The sequence below is a fragment of the Bufo gargarizans genome, chromosome 1, assembly GCF_014858855.1.
Source record: "Bufo gargarizans isolate SCDJY-AF-19 chromosome 1, ASM1485885v1, whole genome shotgun sequence".
Classification (NCBI taxonomy): Eukaryota; Metazoa; Chordata; class Amphibia; order Anura; family Bufonidae; genus Bufo; species Bufo gargarizans.
Window position 1 is genome coordinate 637,174,857 of NC_058080.1, and position 26,305 is coordinate 637,201,161.

General features: G+C 45.4%; 1 protein-coding gene across 1 annotated transcript in view; it reads right to left on the bottom strand.

Annotated features, from left to right (window-relative positions):
• ARSK (arylsulfatase family member K) overlaps positions 1–26,305 on the bottom strand; it is a 142,569-nt gene that overhangs the window by 100,214 nt on the left and 16,050 nt on the right. The window contains exons 4-5 of the mRNA XM_044275998.1: positions 17,683–17,965; positions 8,918–9,089 (exon numbers count right to left, since the gene is read on the bottom strand). Coding sequence (XP_044131933.1) covers positions 8,918–9,089; positions 17,683–17,965 — 455 coding nt within the window. The remainder of the gene's footprint in view (positions 1–8,917; positions 9,090–17,682; positions 17,966–26,305) is intronic.

The window sequence follows — 26,305 nt, forward strand, 5'->3', positions numbered from 1 at the left end:
ATAGGATGAATGATGTATTTGTGGTCTGGGCTGAGGTGTGCAAGAACGTGGAGTTGGGAGAGATGCCTACCAGCCCTCCATGATCTATCTGGCTGAACTGTGCCTGGAGCCAGTGCGGGGTAGGTCTGAATATGTGGGCCACCCAGGAGAGTGAAAAGAAAGAAAGAAGGGTCGGGAGGGTGGGGCACGAAGCGACCGCCCCCAGGGTGAGGCCGCTCGGGATTATATAGAGGGCAGCCCCACCCACAAATCCAGGCTGTAACCAGCCTTACTATTTGTGGTCTGGGTTGAGGTGTGCAAGAATGTGGAGTTGGGAGGGATGCCTACCAGCCCTCTATGATCTATCTGGCTGAACTGTGCCCGGAGCCAGTGCGGGGTAAGCCTGAATATGTGGGCAAAAAGACTGTCAACACTGCTAGGTGTGAAATATTTATTTGAAACTGAACAGGACAAGTCACAATGCCAACGAACGAAAGCCCTGGAAATCTCAACCTGCAGATTGGGAATATACCTAGCAAAGCACGAGGACTTCCAGCGCCCCATCTTGCGGATAAGATGCGCGGGCACCTGGAGCTTGGAGGCCGAGGAGGCGGCTCCTATGCGGAACGAGTGCCCTGAAATTGTATCTGGATTATACCCCAAACCTGCTGCTAACGTGCGGATGTGGGAAATGAACTGAGCCGCGGTGAGGGGCCTGCCCTGGAGGGGGAAGAAGCGGGTCCTCTGGAGAAAGAGGAAGGAGAAACTCGGCAAGGTCTCCCAGCACCTTGACAGGACACAAACTGTTTGACGTGGGGAAGAACTTGATCTCGACAGGAGGACCTACCTGACTAGTTTTGGAACATGGGAGAAATAAAGAAAATTGGCCACCCTGCCGAACGAGATGGCGTTTAAGGAGGGTGGAGCCAGGAAGCAAAGGGGACTAGATCACAAGAAGATGCCTCGTGAAAGCCCACGGAACTGAAGGAAGAAGAGGGAACAGAGGACCGTGGACGGGGAGCGAGGAAGGATGAGAGTGGCGGAAAAATGAACGAAAGGGAGGACCTGACCCGAAAGAAGCGGAGTGCCGGGAAAAAGGGGGGCCGGAGTGTGCCGAGGACGGGGTCGGCCGATTCCGGTGACAAAGCCAAATGGACCTGAGTGAATCGAGTGACGTCCTGAATGATTCAGAACGAAGAACCTAACCCTGCACGATTCATGGTGGTTGTACGTGGCCGCAACAAAGATGACCCGAACGACACGGGAGGTAAGTTGGGCCTGAGCGATTCAGGCAGGAGCCGGGCTGTTAAATGTCCTGAGCGATTCAGGAAGGCACCGGATAGTTATGAGGTGAAACTAAGATGGACCCTAATAGTGGCTGGCGTCTGAATTATTTTAGGAAAGAGACAGCCAGTACGCGGACCTGAGCCATTCAGGTGGACATTGGCCGACCAGAAAACCCGAGCGAAATCAGGCAAAAAAGTTAACCCTGGAGACACAGGTAGAAGACAGTCTGGTAAAAGTATCCGGCTAAGTGGACCTGTCGTGTTCAGGAAGGCCTAGACAGCTATAAAACAGACGGAACAGGCGACGGCCACTAGCTAATAAAAGTGAGTCAGCGACGGACATTAGTGGCAAAACGTGACGATCCGGGATGACAGATAAACAGAGCGAGCCTGGGCGATCCAAGATGACAGAGCGAGCCTGGGCGATCCAGAATGACAGAGGCAGCATAGGCCTGGGCGATCCAGGGAGACATCAGATGATGTGTGAGAGCGAGACAAGAAGCAGGGAAGACAGACAAAAGACGTATGCGTGATACCTAAAGAATTCAGGAAGCTGTTGAGCAGCTACTTGGCTGATTGGGAGGACTGGATACCAGACGGTACTGCAGCCCTGTTTGTTTTAGAAAAATTTGCCCAAAATGGTACATTAGGAAACTGGAAAATAGCACCTCCACCTAACCTGGGAAGGGAAGAACCTGGTTAAGGGAAATCCTGCCCCCCATCAAGTGTGCCAGCCAAGCGGAGACTGACGATCTCCAGATGACTGGAGAACGCCCCGTTTTTTCGTTCCCAGGAGAACAAAATCTAGTCGGGTCAGAAGGAGGAATAACTGAGGAGATGACAGCCTGGGCGATCCAGGAGAACAGAAGTAGGTACGAGCCTGGGCGATCCAGGAGACAGAGGTAGGTATGAGCCTGGGCGATCCAGGAGACAGAAGTAGGTACGAGCCTGGGCGATCCAGAGGTAGGTACGAGCCTGGGCGATCCAGAGAGTAGGTACGAGCCTGGGCGATCCAGGAGACAGAAGTAGGTACTGAGCCTGGGCGATCCAGGAGACAGAGGTAGGTACGAGCCTGGGCGATCCAGGAGACAGAGGTAGGTACTGGCCTGGGCGATCCAGGAGACAGAGGTAGGTACGAGCCTGGGCGATCCAGGAGACAGAGGTAGGTATGAGCCTGGGCGATCCAGGAGACAGAGGTAGGTACGAGCCTGGGCGATCCAGGAGACAGAGGTAGGTACGAGCCTGGGCGATCCAATGGGAAACAGGGAAACATAGCATATGAATAAATGAACATACACATACAGAACAGCCCTGCTACCACTACATATCAGTACAGATGACGGCAGGCAAATGGTCAGCGTGCAGTGACCATGCATAGAGTTTAGGCTGAAGCTGTGTAATTTCCAACCCAGGTGAGTCGTATTCATGTAAAACACAGTCCAGCATGTGCTCCAAGGTGAGGATTTTGCACTGTATGACCAGCTCCTAGCAACCACAACAAGGAATAGAGGAGCTGGTTTAGCTGCAAGCCACTATCAAGAGTGATGTCAGCATGTGTGAACTTGATCTGCAAAATGCCGCTGTAGGAAGCATAGAGGAACCGGGAGGAGCGAGCTCCGGTAAGTTTGGGCAGCAATGACATAGTACTAACCAGGACACCACCTGTAATTCAAAACACACAAGTTCGGCGGTGGTTCTCAACATGCCTTCCGCGCTGGAACGCACGCCGACCCCGCGACCGGAAGCAGGGAAAACACGTGAGCGCTGATCGGAGGAGCCCTGTGGAGGGGAAGGACTGAGGTAAGGAGCTTACCCGTCCTGGAGACGCGTACAAGCGGCGGATGACTCGGACTGCAGTAATGAAAGAGCTTTTTTTTTTTTTTTTTCAAAGGAGACCAGTCTGAGTGAATATGAACCAGGATCTCCCTGAGGTGAACAGAAAAGTAGGCCTATGGAATGTAACAGACCACGAGGAAAGGAACGTAAGCCTGAAAAGAACGCAGTTATGTTTGTTGGGAGAGAGGTAGGTGCTGACTGCCCCGGTGAGATAAAACCATGACGTAGCAATGAACAGGAGAATGCAGCTTTGAGTGGAAGCAGAGTACAACACATGATGTAACAACAAATGGGGCTTTGGATGTGAGTGGTACCTAAAAACATGGTATGGGCGCAGCTCTGAGTATGGGAATGGAGTATAGGACAAGATGTAAAAGCAGACATGCGGACGCAGCTTTGGATGTGAACGGAATATTAACTTGATGTGACAGCAGACATGGAAAGAACCTGAAGTAGCATAGGACGTGTAAACGCAGCTCTGGGTGCGAGTAGAGTAAACCTGAAATATCGATAGACGGATGAATGAAACTCTGGTCGAGGGTGGAGTGCAAAAAAATGATTTGACAGCGATGTGAATGCACCTCTGGGTGTGGCCAAGAATGAAATTGGTAGAACAAAAGCTCTAAATGTGAGTGGAGCATACACATGATGTAACAGTGAAAGTGAATGCAGCTCTGAAACAAGCCTAGCCTAGTATGAACATGTTGTCACAGTGGACGTGTAAACACAGCTCTCACGGTGAGCAGAGCAAACATGGTGTAACAGTCAACGCATGAATACAGCTCTGGTTGTGAGTGGAGCAAGGTGTGAACACCAGGGTGGTGCGTCCCGAGAATAAAATGGAGCAGTAGCAGCTGTAAGCCGAGTACACAACATGTAATAACAGGCGTGTAATACGGATCCAGCCGTCGGCTGGGTACAGAATGAGATGTAACAGCCAACAGGTGAACGCAGCTTGAATGAGAGACCAATCTGAGTGAATACGAACCAAGAGTAGGAAAGTGCTGGACAGTAAAGACGTGCGGATGCAGCATAAAGACATTAAATAAAAGCCGAAAGTGTCAATGCCGCTCAGGATAACAGCAGAGCATAAAAGTGCGGCAGGGTTTTTAAGTACATGGAGCAGTGAAATACATGAAGACTAAAGATGGTGGTAGCGGGGGGAGGGGGAGACACATGGCAAGGAACAGCTACAGCAAGAGGCCTAAACAATAACAGCTGCGTCCGATCTCCAAACATGACGTCACGTGCAGCCCGGGTAACTCTTCCTTTACAGCAACCGGCTGAAGTAACTTCTCATACGAGATGAACAAAGCGAAGTAAAACTTGTAAGATTTATAGGAACCAACTCCTATTACCAACAAACAAAGTTGAAAAGAAATAGAAGTATTTAGGCCCAACGAGCAACCTGAGGTAGCAGATTCTGAAGCAAAGCCTCCTGTTCGCTAGCAAAGTCGGTTCCGACCGGCCAGGAGAGACCGCCCCGGCCCAACCTACTTGCGTAGTATGGCGCGTGCATGCTATGGTAGCAGAGAGCAAAATAACAAGCTCCATGCTGCAAAGAAAGACTCCTACCACCAGAGAAGCTAGTTTGCTAATGACACCCAGCGGCAGCTGTGCACCTGGGAACCCACACAAGAATGACAGAGGCAGGAGCACGAAGTGACGGCCCCAGGGTGAGGTCGCTCGGGATTATATAGAGGGCAGCCCCACCCACAAATCCAGGCTGTAACCAGCCTTACTATTAGTCTGAACTCATTAGGATTCCTCTTTGGAACAATACCCAAAAGAGAAACCCTAAAATCAGTAAAAGGTGGGGAAACAAAAGGACCAGCTACCCTACCTTCCTTTAACTCTTTAAGAATCTTAGTCGCAACAATGTCTAAGTGCCTTTTGACTGACGGACAATTATCATCAAATTACACAACCTTTACCTGCAAATTTTGGAACATAAAAACCACTAACAAAACCCTTAAGAATTATTCCACCTTCAGTCGGTCTGGAAACAATTCTAACCATGGAAGCATTCTTTCCCATTTCACTGGCGTCTGAGCTTTTGGAAAATTCTCTGGTGTTTTGATTTTGTAAGGTGACTTGATTTGATCTTTTAAAACACCAAAACATGCGGTGCGCATCTGAACAAAATGAACACACATGCCAGTATCTACAATTACTCAGCCATTTACAAGCTGATTCGTTATATGCAAAACAAACACCTTTCTTAATAATCGCACCAGACACCACTGAATTATTTGGCTTAGCTTGGAAACCACTTCTCTGTGGCAACATCAAGCTAAGCCAAAGGCCAACGTCCTTATAACCCCAAGTCATATTACTGTGTACTGCAAACTTCTGGTGAAAGGTTTCATCATATGAAAACCATGCATGGGCACTGAAATTACGATAAGCCTCCAAAATGGAATCCATATGCTGAAACAAACCAATACAACTCTGAGGATGTTTAGCACAAAATACCGAAGAATAGATTAAAAAGGCCTGCAGCCAATTATTAAAGGATCTTGGCGCAACCCTTTTTCTGTCATCATCTTTTTCAAACACTTTCTTCTCAATCTTGAAAGATTCTTTGGTGGAAGGAAGTAGCGAGAAAATGTCGACATACTCCCTTCTCCAAATTTTTCCCTTCATAAATTGTGACAAATGAAACCCCAAAGGAGAGCCATCACAAGTCATAGCTTCCTTTAAGCAAGTTTCACCTATCCCAACCCCATTATCAAGTGATACCATATTCTGTGATTTGTTTAAAACTAAATTATAAGCTCCTGCAGCCGCTGGAAAATCACGCCACACTGCTGCCGGCTGATCCATTTGAGCAGGCATACGAGCTGTAGCCCACTCAGAAAATAGCTTAGCTAAGATAAGCAGCAATCTATTATCATTAATCTCTATGTTGGTAGGCAAAGCCAAGCTCTTCTTACATGTCTCCTCACCTAGCTCTGGTCCTTGGTCCATGCTGGGTGTGCTGGAGGCCGGCTGCGGTGCTCTACTCAAAACCCCAGACTGCAATACCGCACATCTAGGGGAGGAATGCACGCTGCCACCTTTCTTGCTCCCTGCTTTTGACGGAGAATACGCCCTCCTCGGTCTCTTCATCCTCTGGGAAACCCGGGCCTGTTCTTCCGCGCTATGAGAAGCGCTCCCTGATGACCTTGTTGACGCCGTCTCATATCCTGTGACGTCACTGCGCCGAGCGACGTCACGTGGTACCACCTCTTCATCTTTGGCTGACGGGCCGTCAGCCAAGCACTGCTGAAGCCACGCCTCTCCTCCTCTTGACTCGGCGCGCTGGATCAGCCTCTTCAGAAGCTCCTCCATCCGACCGGTGAGTCCTTCTATTCTCCGCTCTTCTTTCGTCAGCCCCCGCTGACAGGAACACTTCGGTTCTTCTGCCGTCAGCTGTCCCGAACCTCCGCTACACTGCTCCCTGCTGCTGCTTCTCCGCCGCCGCTCTAACTTCTGCCTGTTAATGCCGGCACAGCACAATAGCTCTTTTGCAGCTACGCCGGCAATCCACCCAGCTTCACACGATGTCCTCTTCTCCCAGGCTCCACGGCGGACAATCTCCGGACCTGCTGGGACCATCTATAAATACTTTAATTTCCCACCCCAGAACTTCATCCACCAATCAAATGCTGGCAGAAAACAGGTGCCTCAGTAACAGGTAGGTAACCAGAAACCAACCAAAATCATTTATTAAATTACCTCAGAATAACTGTAAATAAGCACACAAGTTAATTGGAAAAAGGGGAAAGGGGGGAGAAAAAAGGGGGCAGAATAAACGTACTACAACTCCCATCATGCTTAATGACACCATGGTGGGCCTTCAGCATACGCTTCCGCGCCCACTATCATTACACGTGGTCAAGTCACATTATTATGACCACTTCCTACTTTCGACATCGTAGCTCATGAAGGAAGTTACGTGTGGTGATCTGGCTTGGCAGGTATATAAGGTGTATGATAGGCTGTCTGCACACATATCCCTCGCTGCTGTCATGGGTAAATGTGACGATTTACCAGAGTTGCAAAAAGGGATGATTATTGGATTTTGAGTGGCAGTATTTCTGAAACTGCGCAGTTTGTGAACTGTTCCTATGCTGCTGTGGTGAAAGTGCTTCGTGAGTGAACTATAGTGAATATTACTAAAATCTCTTATATCTCGGCAACAGTTCCAGCTACAGACATAACAAAAGTATCATTTTAATCAGCATGATCAATCCTACAGTATGCCTCATTTAATAGGGTTGATCATGCTGAAAGATACTCCTTAACCACCTAACTGTTCGTGCTGTGGGAAAAGTACTTAAAGGGAACCCGTCAGCGGCAAAACCCATCCCAAACCACCAGCAGTACCTTCAAGTAGCCGAAAGTGAGTTTCGAATGATGATTTTCTTACTGCATTCTGATGAAATAGAAGTATGAAAATGATCTTTTATCCTTCGTCCGCGCTATTTTCCAGTCAGGCTTGAAGTCAAGGGGGCAGCGGCCTCCTTGCTTCAAGTCAAGGTAACCTTGCCCCTTCGCTCTGATTGACAGCGCTTATGCCCGACAGACGGCTCGTTTTGCTGAACAGCCGGCTGTCAGTCACAGGAGAAGAGACAGGGAAGGGGCGTGGTTACCTTGACTTGAAGCAAGGAGGCCGCTGCCCGCTTGAGTTCAAGCCTGACTGTAAAATAGCGCGGGCGGAGGATAAAAGATTGTTTTTCATACTTCTGCCTCATCAGAATGCAGTAAGAAAATCATCATTTGAAAGTCACTGCCAGCTACTTGAAGGTACTGCTGGTGGTTTGGGATGGGTTTTGCTGCTGACAGGTTCCCTTTAACTGTTCTTGTTTATTAGCTGGCAAAAATGACAGCATTAGTCCAAGCAACAGAGGAGAAATCCCTTTTAGAAATCGAGTCAAGAATAATCTCGGATAAAACCTGCTTTTTTTTCACTTTCAGCTGCATTAACAGCATCCCAATTTCTATCAGTGTTTTCTTCCTCTGTACTGAACATATTACTATGCTTGGAATGTCATCTTTCAAACAATACAAAGCCCATATCTCTAGCTGGTACCAAACCAGAGATATGAGCAGCTAAGGCAGCCGCCACCCTCCCTGTCAGTGTGGAAGATAATGAGTGAGCAGCTGCAGAGCTGCAGGAGGAGAGAGAAATAGTAAAAATATATAGAAATGTGGCATTATCATCATTTTAGTGACCCAGATAATAAAATTATATTATTTTTACCACACAATGAACCGCGTAAAAAAATACCAAAAAACGATGAAATTATTGCTGTTATTTCATCTTTCCCCAAAAATAAAATAAACAAAGTTATTTAATACACCATATAAATCCCAAAATGGTTCCTAAAAAAACCTACCCTAAGCCTGCAAAATAAAAAAAATAAACATTTAGAGGAAAACAATTAAAAAGTTATGACTGCTAGAACACAAAGGAGGAAAATACTATTGGTCCTTAAGACTAAAATTAATGATATCACTAAGGAGTTAAAAATGCAATAGTGTCCCCTGAGTTGTGCGCCAACAAGATTTACTGCAGACACACATTAAAAATCTACAATAAAAAAGTTACATTTTTTGGAGGGTTTTCCCAATTTTAACATGACTGTTAAGAGGTTAAATACATTTGCAAATTTAAGATTTGGATTAGTCTTAAAAAAGAAAATTTATATTTTTTTACTGTATATGTTTCGTTTTAATTTTGTAACATATCTGAGCAATATATGCGAGACCTCCTGTGGCCAGAGCTTTATATGGTAACCAATATCAGTGCATAGCTAGCTATTACTTACCCATTATAGCATCTGTCTCTGCACACATAGCATAATAATAAGCTCTTATGTCACGGATCTCTTGGCTTGTAAAGTTACCAGTGCAGTTTTTGGTATAAGATGAATAATAATCCACTGGATGTATAGCTTTTAGTGGCAACCATTTGGGAATAGTAACATCCTGATAAGAAACCTATAAAAGGCAAAAAAAAATAAGGTTAGCAATGAGTAGAACATTTACTGTTCTCCACAGTGACAGGTAAAGCATAATCCAGTTACAGGTAGCTATTACTAGTAGCCAAAACGCACACAAAAATTGTACCATTTGGCTACTAGGAGCTATTAAAGAGTACATAGGTCAAAAGGTCAAAAAGACCAGCCCTCGCGAACACTGACACTGTCCAGTTAGTGCTTGTGTCAGACTGTATCGGGATACACCTTAAAGGGCTTTTCTAGGATTACTATGGTTTTTAATAGATATGATCATGTAGTTGCCTACTGTAATGGGGAGCCGGCAAATCGCTTCCCCCTTGCGGCTCCGCCGGTTTCCCACATCTGTGCAGGTACTGCTGAAAGAGGTACTGAGCGCCGATCGCAATTTATCGCCGCTCAGATGTTTTGGGCTGGACTTTGGTCACGTGACGCTGGCCACAGGGTTGGGTGATAAAGTGTGGTTTTCCACCAAGAATTTGTCTTTGAAGGTACCTTCGAATAAGTTTGCACCACTGTTCATTGGGCCTTATGAGATTGTGGGCATTATTAATTCTGTATCTTTTAAGTTAAGATTACCCGACTCCTTTTGTATTCATAATGCTTTTCACAAGTCTTTACTTAAAAAGTATGTGTCGCCTGTATCCCCTTCACAGGAAGCTTCACCACCAGTGGAGGTGGCCGGTCAACCAAAATTCGAGATCTCTAGGATTATTGATGTGAGAAAGGTCCGGAACTCTCTGCAATATTTGGTCCATTGGAAGGGCTTTGATCCTGAGGAGAGGTCTTGGGTGCTGGCTATTGAGATGCATGCTGTGAGGCTGGTGAGAAGGTTCCATCTTACTCACCCGAAAAAACCCGCTCAAGTAATTATGGGTCCGGTGGCCCCTTGTGGAAGGGGGGTACTGGAACGGGGAGCCGTCGATGAGCTTCCTCCTTGTGGCGCCGCCGGCATCCTGCATCTGTGCAGGAGCGAGGACTCCGCCTGCGTCCTCGTCTCCATGAGGAGCAGGGGGCGGGGAGGACCTGGCCGCGCATGCCTCCTTAGTGTGGCCGGCATCCTCCTTGCTGAAAGAGGTACTGAGCGCTGATCGCAATTTATCACCACTCAGATGGTTTGGGCAGGACTTGGGTCAAGTGACGCTGGCCATCTCATGACGCTGGCCACTTGTTCTGCTATTTAAACAGGCAGCCTGCTGGCCACAGGTTGTCTGTGAATGGTCTTGCTACCCTCACCAGCATTTTTGTATTGTGCCTTCTGTGTGTTTTGGACCTCGACTCTGTTTTTGACTTCGACCTTGTGACCTCCCTGGAATTGACGTGACCTCTTGGCTTCAGATTCTGGGTTGTATTTTGACTTTGTTACCGGATTGCTCCCTGTGTACTTGTGTGACCTCCTGGCTTTGACTTTGGCTTGTCTGACTCTGTTACGGTACTTCTGTTATCTTCTTAGGCCCCTGTACATATCTAAGCGAGGGACTGCCGTCAAGTTGTACGCCGTCGGTTAGGACGGGCTGTGCAAGTAGGCAGGGATAGGGGTTGGGTGGAGTTTAGGGATGCACTTATCCCTACCCTCTGTCGTGACACTTACCTCATGTACAACTTCCTCATGTTTTTTTTTTTCAATTTGGACTCTCCTGGCCCATTTCCACCATGTAATAAATCACTCTTGTTTCCATCCTGTATGTAGCACTTCCTGTTCCTGCCTCCAACCAAACCCATGATGCATTTCTCCTTTACCTGACGTAGCTCTCATATTTTCTCCAAGGATAAAGATTTCAAAATACTGGAAAGACTTATCTTCCCACTTCGGCAAAAATTGATGTGTCCCAATACAGTCTGACAATGCCCCTAACAACACCCAGCTAGTTTATAGCACCTCCCACCCTGCTAGTTACATAGCCACTCCCCTATCACTATCCCTTTATGGACATGACTTCACAGGAAATAGAAAAGAGGTACATGGACATGGTCATGAGACGACAGACCAGAATGGAAGATAGGGTCAATAAAGGTAAAAGAAATACAAAAACATTAGTAAATGACAGCTATCTTCATGAATTGCTATAAAAAATGTTGATGCAAACTGGAAAAAACTCTTTAATGAGTATGGAAAATGATGATTACACTCACCAGTAATCAGATTTTGTAGACCCTACGACAGCACCACAGATAGATGATCTGCCTCCAGGGACAGGAAACCAGCAGAATAAAGAAGTGGAGCCTCTCTCCCACCTCAGTGGTTTACAGAGCATGAGAGTGACTCCAACCTGGGTTAGTTTATCCAATCACGTAATAACTTTTTTTTTTTTGCTACACCCTGTACAACTCAACCAGAAAAAACGTGAACACCAGGGAGGGAATAAGGAAGGGTGCTGTTATGGGGTCTAGAAAATCTGATTACCGGTGAGTGTAATCACCTTTCCCTTCCCCCACGACAGCACCATAGAGAGATATTACAGAGAAACCCCTTCCTTAAGGGCGGGAAACTGCTTCCAGAACCTTCTTCCCAAACAGAAGATCAGAGACAGGATTTAGTTGAAGCCGATAGCCCACTCAGCCCAAGAGGGAGAAACTGCACGAGTAGAATGTGTTTTCAGAGATAGAGGACTCCCAGAAAAGGAATAGGCCAGAGAAATAACAGTCCTAATCCACCTGGCCAGGGAAGTTTTTGAGGCCACCTTACCCTTATTTGTGACAGAAGAAAAAAAAAAGGCAGAGGACGTTCCCCAATCTTTGGTAGCCTCTAGATAATGCATAAGGCTTCTGTCACGATCAGTGTGGGAGGGAAATTACACACTGAACACAGGAGGGAAGGGAACTGGGCTTGGAAACTAGGGAAGAAACAGGTCACCTCCTAGACAACCCTAATCCGGGCCCTGACTACCTATCAATATGAATAGACCTTGAAGGTAGGAAATATTCATATTATGCAACCTAGGCCCTGATTTCTCTATAAGGTCCTGGAATAAGGTAAGGACCAGAGACAACCCATTCCTCCCCGAATGGACTAATGGAAGTCTCTGCCAGATACAAACAACAGGGAATATAACAAACACAAAAAAAGCAACACTTAACTTCTGTTGAGATGGACAAACAGGAACACCAGCGACGACCTCACACCAGCTCAGCCAAACCCTAATGAAGCTATCTACCGCATAGTCAGAAGGGTGGGGTCAGACTATAAAGGGTAGAATTGATGACCATTGAGCAACAGCTGAGAAAATGGAGTCCTTCACGCTCAGCCAGTCTCTCTGATCTCCTGACACCAGTCACCTGAGGGACCGTGACAGCTTCTCCTCACATCTAGGCAGTGTTAACCCCTCTTCTCTTGGTTTTTGGGTTTACCAAAAAAGTATAGAAGAACTATTTCTTGGAGCCTGTTACACTTGGAAGGAACCTTTGATAAAAAATGTGGGTCTGGTCTAAAAATAACTCTATCCTTTAGAATGGACATAAAAGAAGGGTTGATAGAGATAGCTTGAATTTTGCTAAACCTCCTCGCAGAGGTTAGTGCTACCAACAGAACTAATTTAAAGGTAAGAAACTTTACTGAACAGGACATTGATGGCTTAAAGGGTTCCCTAGTTAAAAAATTTAACACTAAGTTTAAATCCCAGGGGGGAAACCTGGGTACTCTCACTGGATCAATGGCAAAGTTCTTCCCTCCGAGGGCAGAAAGGGCCAAAATCTGTACTTTAAGGGTGCTCTTAGCTAACCCCATAGACAACCCCTTCTGGAGAAACTCCAGAATATGAATGATTGGAAACTCACAGGGCAAAGTGCCTGCCTCTATCCCTGAAAAAAACTAGGAATTTCTTCCAGACCCTATTATAGATAGAAACTATCACAGCTTTCCTGCTTCTTAGTAAAGTAAACACTAGAAAACCCATGTCTAATCAGCAATGATCTCTCAAATTCCAGGCCGTAAGGTGCAGACCCCTGTCACTTGGATGACATACTGGGCCCTGCACCAGAAGGTCTGGGATCTCCGGAAGGATCTAAGGATCCAGACTGACATGGACCTCAGTAGAGAGAACCATGCTCTCCTTGGCCAGAAGGGGGCCATCATAATTATTCTTGCCCCCTCATCCCTGATCTTTTTGAGGGTTAGAGGAATAAACTGGAACGGGGGAAGGCGTAGCCCAAGGGGTAGTTCCATTTCTGAAGAAAGGCATCAACTCCCTCTGGGAATTATTTTGGGTTGAGAGAACAAAATCTCTCTACCTTTCTGTTCTCTCTGGTGGCAAAGAGGTCAATTGATGGATTGCCCATCTCTGAGAAGACTGAAGGGTTCAGGGACCACTCCCCCTGTCTCAACTGATGACGGCTCAGGAAATCTGCCTGGAAGTTCTCCTGGCCCCTTATGTTGAGTGCAGAAAGATGACCGAATTTCCCTTCCACATTCTGAAACAACAGTTCTGCTTCTCTTATGAGGGAAACAGATCTTGTTCCCCCTGATGATTTACGTAGGCTACCACAAACCAATTGTCGACATTATCCTGACATGTTTTTGATGAGTAAAGGGTAAAATTTTACCCTTTAATGCTGTCTTCAGAGCCAGTGTTATAGCTAGCAGCTCTTTTCTGTTTGAGGAGAATGTTTTCTGCATGGCGGACCACTGACCCTGAATGATCTGATCTAAAAAATGCGCTCCCCATCCCTACGGGCTGGCGTCTGTTATCAGTACTGGATCGGGGTAACTTAATGGAATCCCCAGACTCAAATTTTATGCTGTCTTCCCACCATGACAGATCTTTTAATGTTTTCTTGGAAATTACTATCTTTGAGTCCAAAGATCCCCCAGTCTTCTTTAGTGATAGGAGTATTTCTTTCTGTAGTTGAAGAGTATGAATTTAGGCCCATTCCACCGCTGGAATGCAGGAGGTCAGGGACCCCAGAACCGACATAGTTTTCCGGACAGTCAATTCTTGGGCAGATTGCAACATTTGCAACTGTGCATGGACGAGTAATATCTTCTCCTCAGTCAGGAAGACTCTCTGCGCCACCGAATCCAGGAGAAGACCCAGAAACACTTGACGATGATGAGTCCTTGGCACAATTCAGGCCTTTTTGAGATTTATAATCCATCCTAGATCCTCCAAAATTTTTGTCACCCTCTGAACTGCCCTCACACAATCCTACTGGGAGCTTGCTATGATTAGAAAATCGTCCAAATAGGGCAGGAATAGGATGTTCTCCTTCCTTATAAATGAGGCTACTTCTGCTACTACCTCTGTAAACATTCTGGGGGCCATAGAGAGGCCAAATGGAAGAGCCTGAAATTAAAGGTGACAAATATTTCCCTCTATCATCACTCTATCGTCACTGCCACTATGAGGAACTGTTGACAACGGGATAAATAAGGATATGGTAACATGCGTCTTTTAAATTCAAGACCGCCATGAAACATCTGGGATACAGAAGATGAACTGCTGATTTTACATTCTCTGTCTTCTTAAAGAGAAGATATATGTTTACTTGCTTCAGATTTATAATTGTGCGAAAGGAGTTGTCTGTTTTTTTTTTTTTTACTAGAAACAGAGGAAAGTAGTACCCCTTCCCAGGTTCTGCCACCGGGACTGGGATTAGCACTTGTTTTTCTAACAGTTTTAGGACTTCTATTTCCATAATCGGAGAACTGTGAGCCTTTGTGACTACAAACTTTTGGGGAGAACTTGCGCAAAAATCTAATTTTAATCCTTCCCCTATGAGCCTCCTGACTCATTCTTCTGCCACGTTTTCCCATGTGGGAAGGAAAAACTTCAGTCTTCCTCCAACCAAACTCCTGGTGTCATTTCTGAGATGTTTTTTTAGGCTGCGAGGAGGAACCTCCAAACAGGAAGCCCTTTCCCCCAGACCCCTTAGATCTAAGGTTCTGTTTTTTATAGTTAAATTGTCCTCTACCTTGAAATCTAGATAAGGAATGAAAGGGGCGTCTGGCTCTGGAAAAGGGAGTTGAGGAGGAACCAGAAAATAAAAACTGGAAACCTTTTACTTATCCGCAGCGACGAGTGTTTCCCTCTATCGTCACTCTATCATCACTGCCACTATGAGGAACTGTTGATGCACTGGATAAATAGGGATATGGTAATATGCGTCTTTCAAATCCAAGACCGCCATGAAACATCTGGGATACAGAAGATGAACTGCTGATTTTACATTCTCCATCTTCTTGAAGAGAAGATATATGTTTAGTTGCTTCAGATTTATAATTGTGCGAAAGGAGTTGTCTGTTTTTTTTTTACCAGAAACATTGCTGAGATGTTTTTTTTAGGCTGTGAGGAGGAACCTCCAAACAGGAAGCCCTTTCCCCCAGACCCCTTAGATCTAAGGTTCTGTTTTTTATCGTTAAATTGTCCTCTACCTTGAAATCTAGATAAGGAACGAAAGGGATGTCTGGCCCTGGAAAAGGTAGTTGAGGAGGAAGCAGGAAAAAAAAACTGGAAACCTCTTTTACTTATCCGCAGCCTTTTCTAGGAGGGACTCTAACTCTGGCCAAAACAAAAACTGACCTTGGCAAGGAATGCTGCACAATCTTTGTTATGGGATAAATCCCCACCTTTGCAATTCTTTAGCCAAAGGACTCGGCGGGCAAATTTGGATAGGGAGGAAGCCTGCGCAACCAGCTTGACCGAATCTACAGAGGCATCTGCAATGAAATCAGCAGCTTTCTGTAGAGTAGGTAAAGAGGCTAAAATCTGCTCTCTTGGACACTTCTCTCTAATTTGACATTCCAACCGCTCCAGCCAGATGCCCATGGATCTGGCTGTAACCGTGGCAGCAATATTTGGTCTAAAGGAGGAGGCCGCAGTCTCCCAGGTGCTTTTTAAACAGGAATCAACCTTCTTATCCAATGGGTTTCTCAGGAACCCCATATCCTCAAAGGGAAGAGAAGACCTTTTTGAGATCTTGGATATGGCGACATCAATTTTTGGGGCTACTTTCTTTTAAATCCTTTAGTAATGAAGGCTTTCTTGTCTGGTTTCTTCCATTCTCTATCAATGAGAGCTAACACACTTTTATGCAACGGAAAACACCTATGTCCTTTCTCTTGAAGGCCCCCAAACACCGAATCAACCACTAATTTATTATCTTTAACATCTTCTAAGTCCAGAGTGGAACGAATGGCTTTCAATAACTTGTCAGTGTCTTCAACTGGGAAAAACGGTCTACCCTCCATTTCATCTTCTGAGGAAGAGGAATTTTCTGAGTTGTATGTTCCTAAAACCTCTTCACTATCAGCTGAAGAATCCACTTCTGACCCCTAGTCTTCTACTGATCTCTTTTGCCGCTTACACGACTTTAGAGAAACCTTCACTTCTGATCTGATAAGTGATTTGATATCCTTCAGAAACCCAGGCGATTCTTCCACCACTGTCTTCTCTATATACTGCTGGAATAGCTTTTTAGTATATGAGGAAGATAGGGGGCAAGTACACAATGCACATTCTTTATTTTTTCTCTTAGCCAAAACGTTCTAAGGCCTTGTCTAGAGAAAGAAATATCACATTTTAGTCACATATCAAATATTGGGCACTTACCCAATTAACCCAGTACTGGTGCCGGGATCTGCCGGATCAGGTCTCTTTTGCTCCTTCAATGCTTCAGGGCCAAATCACTTGTCTGGCAGGAAAAAATGAGTGCAGTCACAAAAGTATAACCCTGATGTGGAGGAAACAACTCCTCACCTAAAGGATTACTGATGTGAGAGAGGAATATTGGAGACAGATATCTGTATACATACATGCCAAGAGAAGGGAGCAGGGGTACTCAGCTAATCCAATGCCGCTGGAATGCAGTTATGGAACACGCCAGCATCTCCCTGCCATTTCATCTACTTTTAACTACTCCTGCCCCTTCCCCACATGTGTGGAACACAAATCCAGCCTCTTTACCTGGAAGTGCGTCACGTGGAATGCACGCCTTACCGGAAGTGACGTCCACTTCTCACAATGTCTCCTCCTCCAGACAGCATGCATGGGAAATGGTGCTCGGACAACCTGAATTCACTCTGGGTTCTAGTGACATGTGGAGGAATACACCACCCCATAGGGCTGTTTCCATTTTATTGTGCTTCAGCGTGGCCTCACTCCCATTGAGGAGCGCACACGCACCTGCCGCAAGAATCTGGTGGAAGCCCCGGACCACCAACGGCTCCTAGGGTCCTGCTATCCCAACATATGGGCGATAGACCCCAGCAGGTATGTGCCACATAGCCCTCCAGAGCATCTCTGGGACTTCCATGCTATGGGTAAGAACCTGAAAGAAAAACTGCAGGTCTCCCACTACAGGGACAGGAAACCACCGAGGTGGGAGAGAGGCTCCACCTTTTTATTCTGCAGGTTTCCTGTCCCTGGGTGTGGATCCTCTCTCTCTCTGTGTTGCTGTCGTGGGGGAAGGGAAAATGTCAAATTTACAAGAGGGCATAACTTAAAAAGATGTTACAGGATTGTTATTATATGATGAATACAAATATTTCATAAAACAGACAAGTTAAAAAAGACATGTCCTCTTCAATCACATGAAATCTGGTTTGCATGTGCATCTCAATAGACTGATGAAAAAAAACTTACTTTCTGAAGCCAGTAAGGAGAAGTTAAAAATGTTGATGCGCCAAAATTCTCTCCCATGTTTACGGAAGGATATGGGTGTGGCAGGTTTAAGCCCAAATATAAAATGAACGGTTGTGAGGAGCTCGCTGCCTGTTTTCTTAACCAGCCGGCAGCTAGATCCACATTTTTCCAGTCCTCCTCCATAATACGAGTTTGAGTCTTGTTCGCAACAAGTGATGCCACAGGTCTGCCTTCTTGTCTGAGGAGAAACTGCACATCTCTGGTCCAGGCTTCAACACGATTACTAAAAGTAGACAAAAAGTTATATTCCAGTCAAATAATAACTGAACTGTTTAACTGGAAATGGGGTTGGCATGAGGTAAAAAGACAAACAATCTTTACTCATCTTACCGATCCCACGCTGTTGCTGTTCATCCACTGTTCTGGTCCTCACTCTTCCTCACTTTCCGGGTCTTGGGATTGACATGTCAGAATTGGTTTGGTATGGCAGCAGTGGTGACCCACTTCAGTGATCGGCTGTGCGGAGAGTCCAGTTGAACAGCAGCAGTGGGAGATCAATAAGGGTAGTAAAAATTTATGATTTTACCACAGTCTAAATCCATGTTCATTAAAAAGGATTCTCCAAAAGTTATTCAATATGGCTGCAAGCAACCTGTCCTAGAGGACGAGCAGGACTGTTTGCATCCACTTGCAGAGTTGCACTCTGCTGCCCATAAACAATTAATCTGGAGGAGGTGGAGGTGACTGCTTCAGGTAATAAGCGGGCAGTTATCGGGAAGGAACACTTCCTTCTTGACAACTGCCTGCCCCATTGGGCCACGTAAGCCAGTCTTACAGTAAAAAAAAAATATGTAAAAAAAAAAAAAACACACTGAGAACATGCTTTTGCCCTCAAAAATGCACTTCAAGGTTGAAAAAACACCACTGCAAAGAAGAAAAACAGAGAAGCTGAGCCGACCAAGTTTTGTAGGAAAAGAATCAGTATAACTTGTATTTTATTCATTTATATTCCTGCTCATTCTGGGCTTTGTAGTCCAGGAGACGTCCTATCAGTGATTGACAGATATCCCTCTATACACAGTCACAGAGGAAAGGCTGTCATCACTCATAGGACCACCATCTTGACTTCAAAGCACAGAATGAGCAAGAATTTAGATTAATAAAATATAAGTTTTACTGAATCTTTTCCCATAAAACTATATATTAGAGATGAGCGAATCGAAGTTGACAAAGTGGAATTGGATCCAAATTTCAGGAAAAATTCGATTTGCATCGAATCTGAATTTCCTCACGCTTCGTCGTCACGAGTCACATTTTTTCCTAAAATGGCTGCTGCACGTGTTAGGACATGGAGCAAGGAACTCTGGAAACGAGGGATCACACACAATGCCATGCATGCAGCCAATCAGCAGCCAGCCCTGTAAATGGCCTCAGCCATCTTGGATTCAGCCATTTTCCAGTGTCCAGTGCAGGGAAAGACGTCAGCAGGCGCTAGGGACAGTGGTAGAAAAGACTTTAAAACTTTTATTTTGCTGTATAGAAGTTCAGGGAAAGGATAGGGAGGAATCATTCCACAGTATTGAAGCAGAACAGGGTTCAGTAGGGGAGTTTACAGACTGGGTAATAGAAACAATCCTATTACACCTTGCTGCACTGACTGGGGATCTGAATTGCCATTATACAGCTCTGTAATTCCAGCAAACTGTTCTTGTTATTGGGGTGTGCTGTTTGATACAGCCATTAACAGGGTTTATTACAAGGAAATATTCCTACGTCTTATTTGCCCTTGTGTGTTGCAGTTATATGTAGGGTTGAGCGAACCCGAACTGTAAAGTTCGGGTTCGTACAGAACTTTAGGATTTTTGGATCCCGGACCCGAACCAGAACATTTCAGTAAAAGTTTGGGTTTGGTGTTCGGCGCTTTCTTGGCGCTTTCTGAAAGGCTGCAGAGCAGCCAATCAACAAGCGGTTAACTGTCTGACCTTAGAAGCCATCACAGCCATGCCTACTAATGGCATGGCTGTGATTGGGCAGTGTAGCAAGTGACCCAGCCTCTATATAAGCTGGAGTCACGTAGCGCTGCACGTCACTCTGCTGTGCTAAGTGTAGGGAGAGGATGCTGCTGGTGATTTCAGGGAGAGAATAGGAGAGAGTCTTTGCTCAAAATCTGAATCTAACTCAGCGATCTACATACATTGTGTTTTGTGGGTGCAGAGCACAATATATTTTTTCCCGCCCTGAGCCCATTGACCGAAAAAAAAAAAACTTTAATAAGTCAGTTAGGTGGGCCGCCGCGGCGGTCGGCCATTTTATGCAAGCTCAGTGCACCAGCACTGCATCTGAACTTTTGAGACATTGAAAATCCCAATTTTTTTTAGCAATATACAACATCTGGATTAGTGAGTGTTCAATTTAAGCTAGAAATAAAGCCATCATTTTCTGGGGTTTTAAAAAACACACTTTTTTGCCCCCAAAAAACACTATTTTCCTGATCTGCAAGTTTTAAATTTAAGTTTAATATATACAGCTTTCATATTCTGTTACAAAAAAAAACTTTTTGGGCAATATACAACATCTGGATTAGTCAGTGTGCAATTTATGTTAGAAATACACCCATCATTTTCTTGCGTTTTAAAAACACACTTTTTTGCCAAAAAACACTATTTTCAGGCCTTGCAGCATCAGCACGTGTGAAATTACAGGCTTATATATTGCTGTCAAATTCAGTTATTAAACAAACACTCGTTTGGGCCCAAAAAAAATTAGTTGGCAGCCTTTGATGCAGATGTCATTGTGAGATACACCTTTTATACATTTGGGTTAGATTCAGATATTTGAAATACCGCCATTTGGTGCACAAATCTTTAATTCATAGCTACTGTGCGTCAGGCCGTGTGAGATACACCCTGTATATACAGGGCTTATATTCTTTCATTAATAAAACACCCTTTTTGGGGCAAAATACACAATATTTCAGGGCTTGCAGCATCTTGACGTTTGAAATTCCTGGGTTATATACTGCTGCCATATTGAGTTATTAAACAAACCCGGGTTTGGGCAAAAAAAGTTTATTTGGCAGCCTTTGCTGCATAAGTCATTGTAAGATACACCCTTAATATATTTGGGTTATATTCAGATATTTGAAATACAGCCATTTTGGGCAAAGAAATCTTTAATTGAGGCCTACTGTGGGTCAGGCCGTGTGAGATACACCTTTTACATACAGGGGTTTGATTCAGGTATTTTAAATACAGCCATTTTGTGCAAAGAAATCTTTAATTGAGGCCTACACTGATTCAGGCCGTGTGAGATACACCCCCTACATACAGGGGTTTGATTCAGGCATTTGAAATATAGCCATTTTGGGCAAAGAAATCTTTAATTGAGGCCTAAAGTAGGTCAGGCCGTGTGAGATACACCCTTTACATACTGTCGTTCTATTCTACTATTAATTAAACACCCATTTAGGGCAAGATCCTAAATTCGAGAAATATGAGGAGAGCGTCAAATAAGGGACGTGGCCCAGGTCGTGGTGCTGCTGGTGGAGCTCCTGTTGCAGGGAGAGGATTTGGTCGATCTGTGCCAGCTACACGCACAAGTGAAAACCCTTCCTCAGGTGCGAATAGGCGACAGAACCTGCAGTGGTATTTGGTAGGGCCTAATGCGGCTCTACGAATGGTGAGGCCTGAACAAGTACAGGCGATAGTAGATTGGGTTGCTGACAGTGGATCCAGTTCCTTCACATTGTCTCCCACCCAGTCTCCTGCTAAAAGACAATAGTTGGCACCTGCAGCCGATGTCCATCAGTCTTTCACCTCACCCCCTTGCAAATCAGCCAAGCAGTTTCAGCCCCAAGTCATGCAGCAGTCTCTTCTGCTTTTTGATGACTCTGTTAGCAGGGTTTCCCAGGGCCATCCACCTAGCCCTGCCCCAGAAGTGGAAGAGATTGAGTGCACTGATGCCCAACCACTTATCTTTCAAGATGAGTACATGGGAGGACCATTGCAGCACGTCTCGGATGATGACGAAACACAGGCAGTGTTCCCTCTAAGGTGCGCGGCCACGCATCAATTATTGTTCCCCCGCTCACCACTTTATAATGTCCACTCAGCGCCACCCGCAGTCATCATGATGATGACTTCTTCAGCAATACGTTCAGTGTGCGGCGCCGCCTCCACATATTTCTGCGCTACTGCTGCAGCTCCTCCTTTTTCTGACCGGAAGAGGAGAGGAGGACTGAGCAGCACGAAGCAGCAGGGCAAAGTAATGTGGAGGTGGAGCTGTCTCATAGCCTGAGGGAGGCTAAAGTGGTTTTACCCCACTGTGTCAGGGACAGGGTAAGATGCCGCCTGCAAAGTGAAGACATTAAAATCTCCCTGAGTGTTCCCATAGATCAGACGGGAGCAGAGTGCAGGGTAATTACAGAGCTTCGTGTTCCATTTAGTTGAACAGGACACTGCACAGCCCTTTGAATGAGAAATTTATCATTTTATGTGTGCAAAGTGAGGAGGGCTTCAGGCTTTCACTGCATGTCTCCCACACAACATTACCATTCCCTTCATATCCCAGTGCCTCACTCTGCCCTCAGCATGGTATGTAGCTGGAGGGAGAAAGCGTGGCCTTACCACTATGTAGGGTACAGTAGGCAATCTCCACAGCACATACCACATAGGTTGCAGCCTGGCTGTGCAGCACCTTCTTCTGCAATACAGAAGAAGCTGCAGCAAAGGAAAGCAAACGTTCAAAATGAGACCACAATGTTGTCTTTCTAGTGTTAAAGAAACTATTCACTCAATGAAGGACAAAGGCATATTTCATGTTCACCATCATATAACCAAGTGCAAAATAATAATTGTTACTTATATAATACTGCCTCTATGTACAAGAATATAACTACTATAATACTGCCTCCTATGTACAAGAATATAACTACTATAATACTGCCTCCTATGTACAAGAATATAACTACTATAATACTGCCTCCTATGTACACGAATATAACTACTATAATACTGCCTCCTATGCACAAGAATATAACTACTATAATACTGCCTCCTATGCACAAGAATATAACTACTATAGGGGGCGGAGCTTGACCAGCGTCCTGACCGGCCGCATGTGAGGAGAGCTCTCTTCTCCATTGCGCTACAAAGTGGTCTATTTAGCACCCTAATCTCTCAAATATGGGAAAAGTTGGCAGATATTTGCCCAAAGACAGACCTGAACCCCTCAAGCAAGACCGGGGACCCTCTGACATGGAGAAATACTTTAATAAGAAGACTGCTGCTCTGGTGTCAGTACGACCTAAGATGGCGTTGCCAGGCCCGTATGAAGGCATTGAAGACACCGGAAGAGCTTACAGCCTGTCTACTGAGGGTTCACTGAGTTCGCATGCAGACGACCCGGAGCCTATTTCTAAGGGGTTCCTACAACAAGCGCTTTCATCGGCGTTGCTACCGGTGTTGCAGGAGCTCACCGAGATTAAAGGGGACATTAAACATATCGGCCATAGAGTCGAACGGCTCGAACATACGCAAGGGGCCATCCTGGAACATGTCCGCACACTGGGTGACAACAGCTCTGCGTATATGTCCTCCCTGGATCACCCTTATGCCCTGATTGAAGATCAGGAAAATAGAAGCAGACGCAAAAATGTGCGGTGTTTCATGAAGAGCTGCCTGCAGCAGCATCCGCCATTTTCACATCTCTTCTGGGCCCTGAAGGCGCTTCAGCTGTTACAATCCAGCGCATTCACCGTTCCCTGCACCCTAAACCCAAAGAGGGTGACCCCCCTCGTGATGTGGTTTGTGGACTTTTATGCTATATAGATACCGCAGCGATTTTTTAAGCGGCCAGAGAGAAAGGGGACCTGCAGTATGATGGGACCAGGATCCTGTTATTTCAAGACCCCGCGCTTTCAACTTTAAGCAAAAGAAGAGCCCTGCGTCCAGTCACAGAGATACTTCGGCTGAGCAAGATCCCTTTCAAGTGGCTTTTCCCCTTCGGCCTTTCTTTCTCCAAAGAAGGCAAGAGGTGCACGATCCGGACCCCCAGCGATCTGCCGGCGGTGTGGGAGCTGCTCAACACTACGCCTCAGGACATTCCATCATGGCTGCCCTCGGCGGACACTGGTGTCCCGCTTCCTGATCTCCCTGAGTGCTCCAGATGGTCCAAGGTGCCGCCAAGAAAAGGTCTCGGGTCTAAACAGAGAATTACCTGAACTCTTTCTACAGGTCGTATGATGCTTATTATTCTGAAGGACTCCTAGGTTGCGTTATAGTTTGGTTATGGAGCGCCTTTGTACCGCAGGACTGCGGCATCCTTCTTGGGAATAGTGCTCGTTAGCACTTACTTGGAAGGGTATCAAGCGGTCGCCATAGAGGTTATTTGTGTAAAGTATGTTTATATGATTGCACTAGGGGGTCGCATGCAGTTTATTCAGGTCACTATGCACATATATCTGTCTAGGTTCAACTTGACTTGAGCTAATTGTTAAGAGAGTAATTAGGTTTACTTATGTCCCTTTGTGTGCGCTTTGTAGGGATATGGAATCCCGTTTTGTGGCTCCAGGGGCAGTACCGACTGACATCTCACATGTCAGCTTGCTCCCACCTAGCCACCGGTGGTTTCCATGTTCCAACATGGTGTTCTCTCGTCCCCTTTGAACCCCTCTTGTTTTTCCAGCTGCGCATTATGTTTCACACTTTTTTGTTATGTACAGTACAGACCAAAAGTTTGGACACACCTTCTCATTCAAAGAGTTTTCTTTATTTTCATGACTATGAAAATTGTAGATTCACACTGAAGGCATCAAAACTATGAATTAACACATGTGGAATTATATACATAACAAAAAAGTGTGAAACAACTGAAAATATGTCATATTCTAGGTTCTTCTAGCCACCTTTTGTTTTGATTACTGCTTTGCACCCTCTTGGCATTCTCTTGATGAGCTTCAAGAGGTAGTCACCTGAAATGGTTTTCACTTCACAGGTGTGCCCTGTCAGGTTTAATAAGTGGGATTTCTTGCCTTATAAATGGGGTTGGGACCATCAGTTGCATTGTGGAGAAGTCAGGTGGATACACAGCTGATAGTCCTACTGAATAGATTGTTAGAATTTGTATTATGGCAAGAAAAAAGCAGCTAAGTAAAGAAAAACAAGTGGCCATCATTACTTTAAGAAATGAAGGTCAGTCAGTCCGAAAACTTTAAAAGTGTCCCCAAGTGCAGTCACAAAAACCATCAAGCGCTACAAAGAAACTGGCTCACATGCGGACCGCCCCAGGAAAGGAAGACCAAGAGTCACCTCTGCTGCGGAGGATAAGTTCATCCGAGTCACCAGCCTCAGAAATCGCAGGTTAACAGCAGCTCAGATTAGAGACCAGGTCAATGCCACACAGAGTTCTAGCAGCAGACACATCTCTAGAACAACTGTTAAGAGGAGACTGTGAATCAGGCCTTCATGGTAGAATATCTGCTAGGAAACCACTGCTAAGGACAGGCAACAAGCAGAAGAGACTTGTTTGGGCTAAAGAACACAAGGAATGGACATTAGACCAGTGGAAATCTGTGCTTTGGCCTGATGAGTCCAAATTTGAGATCTTTGGTTCCAACCACCGTGTCTTTGTGCGACGCAGAAAAGGTGAACGGATGGACTCTACATGCCTGGTTCTGACCGCGAAGCATGGAGGAGGAGGAGGTGTGATGGTGTGGGGGTGCTTTGCTGGTGACACTGTTGGGGATTTATTCAAAATTGAAGGCATACTGAACCAGCATGGCTACCACAGCATCTTGCAGCGGCATGCTATTCCATCCGGTTTGCGTTTAGTTGGACCATCATTTATTTTTCAACAGGACAATGACCCCAAACACACCACCAGGCTGTGTAAGGGCTATTTGACCATGAAGGAGAGTGATGGGGTGCAGCACCAGATGACCTGGCCTCCACAGTCACTGGACCTGAACCCAATTGAGATGGTTTGGGGTGAGATGGACCGCAGAGTGACGGCAAAAGAGCCAACAAGGGCTAAGCATCTCTGGGAACTCCTTCAAGACTGTTGGAAGACCATTTCAGGTGAATACCTCTTGAAGCTCATCAAGAGAATGCCAAGAGTGTGCAAAGCAGTAATCAAAGCAAAAGGTGGCTACTTTGAAGAACCTAGAATATGACATATTTTCAGTTGTTCCACACTTTTTTGTTATGTATATAATTCCACATGTGTTAATTCATAGTTTTGATGCCTTCGGTGTGAATCTCCAATTTTCATAGTCATGAAAATAAAGAAAACTCTTTGAATGAGAAGGTGTGTCCAAACTTTTGGTCTGTACTATATATATATATATATATATATATATAGTCCTCCACCAGATTTATCACAGGGGCTCAGACTGGATGATAAATGTGGTGCAGGGATATACACTTTTGTCTAGCTCTATACCAACTATAGGTTGGCTTAGGCTACATTCACATATGCAGCTGGTAGTCTGTTCCGACAGAGGAATAGAATTCTGGAATTGCTGTATCTGGCAGATACTACCAAAGCACGATAGTTCCTGTTCACTATAATGGCATTCTGCCAGATAAAAAAAAAAAAAAAAATGCCCTGCTTGCATCGTTTTTCT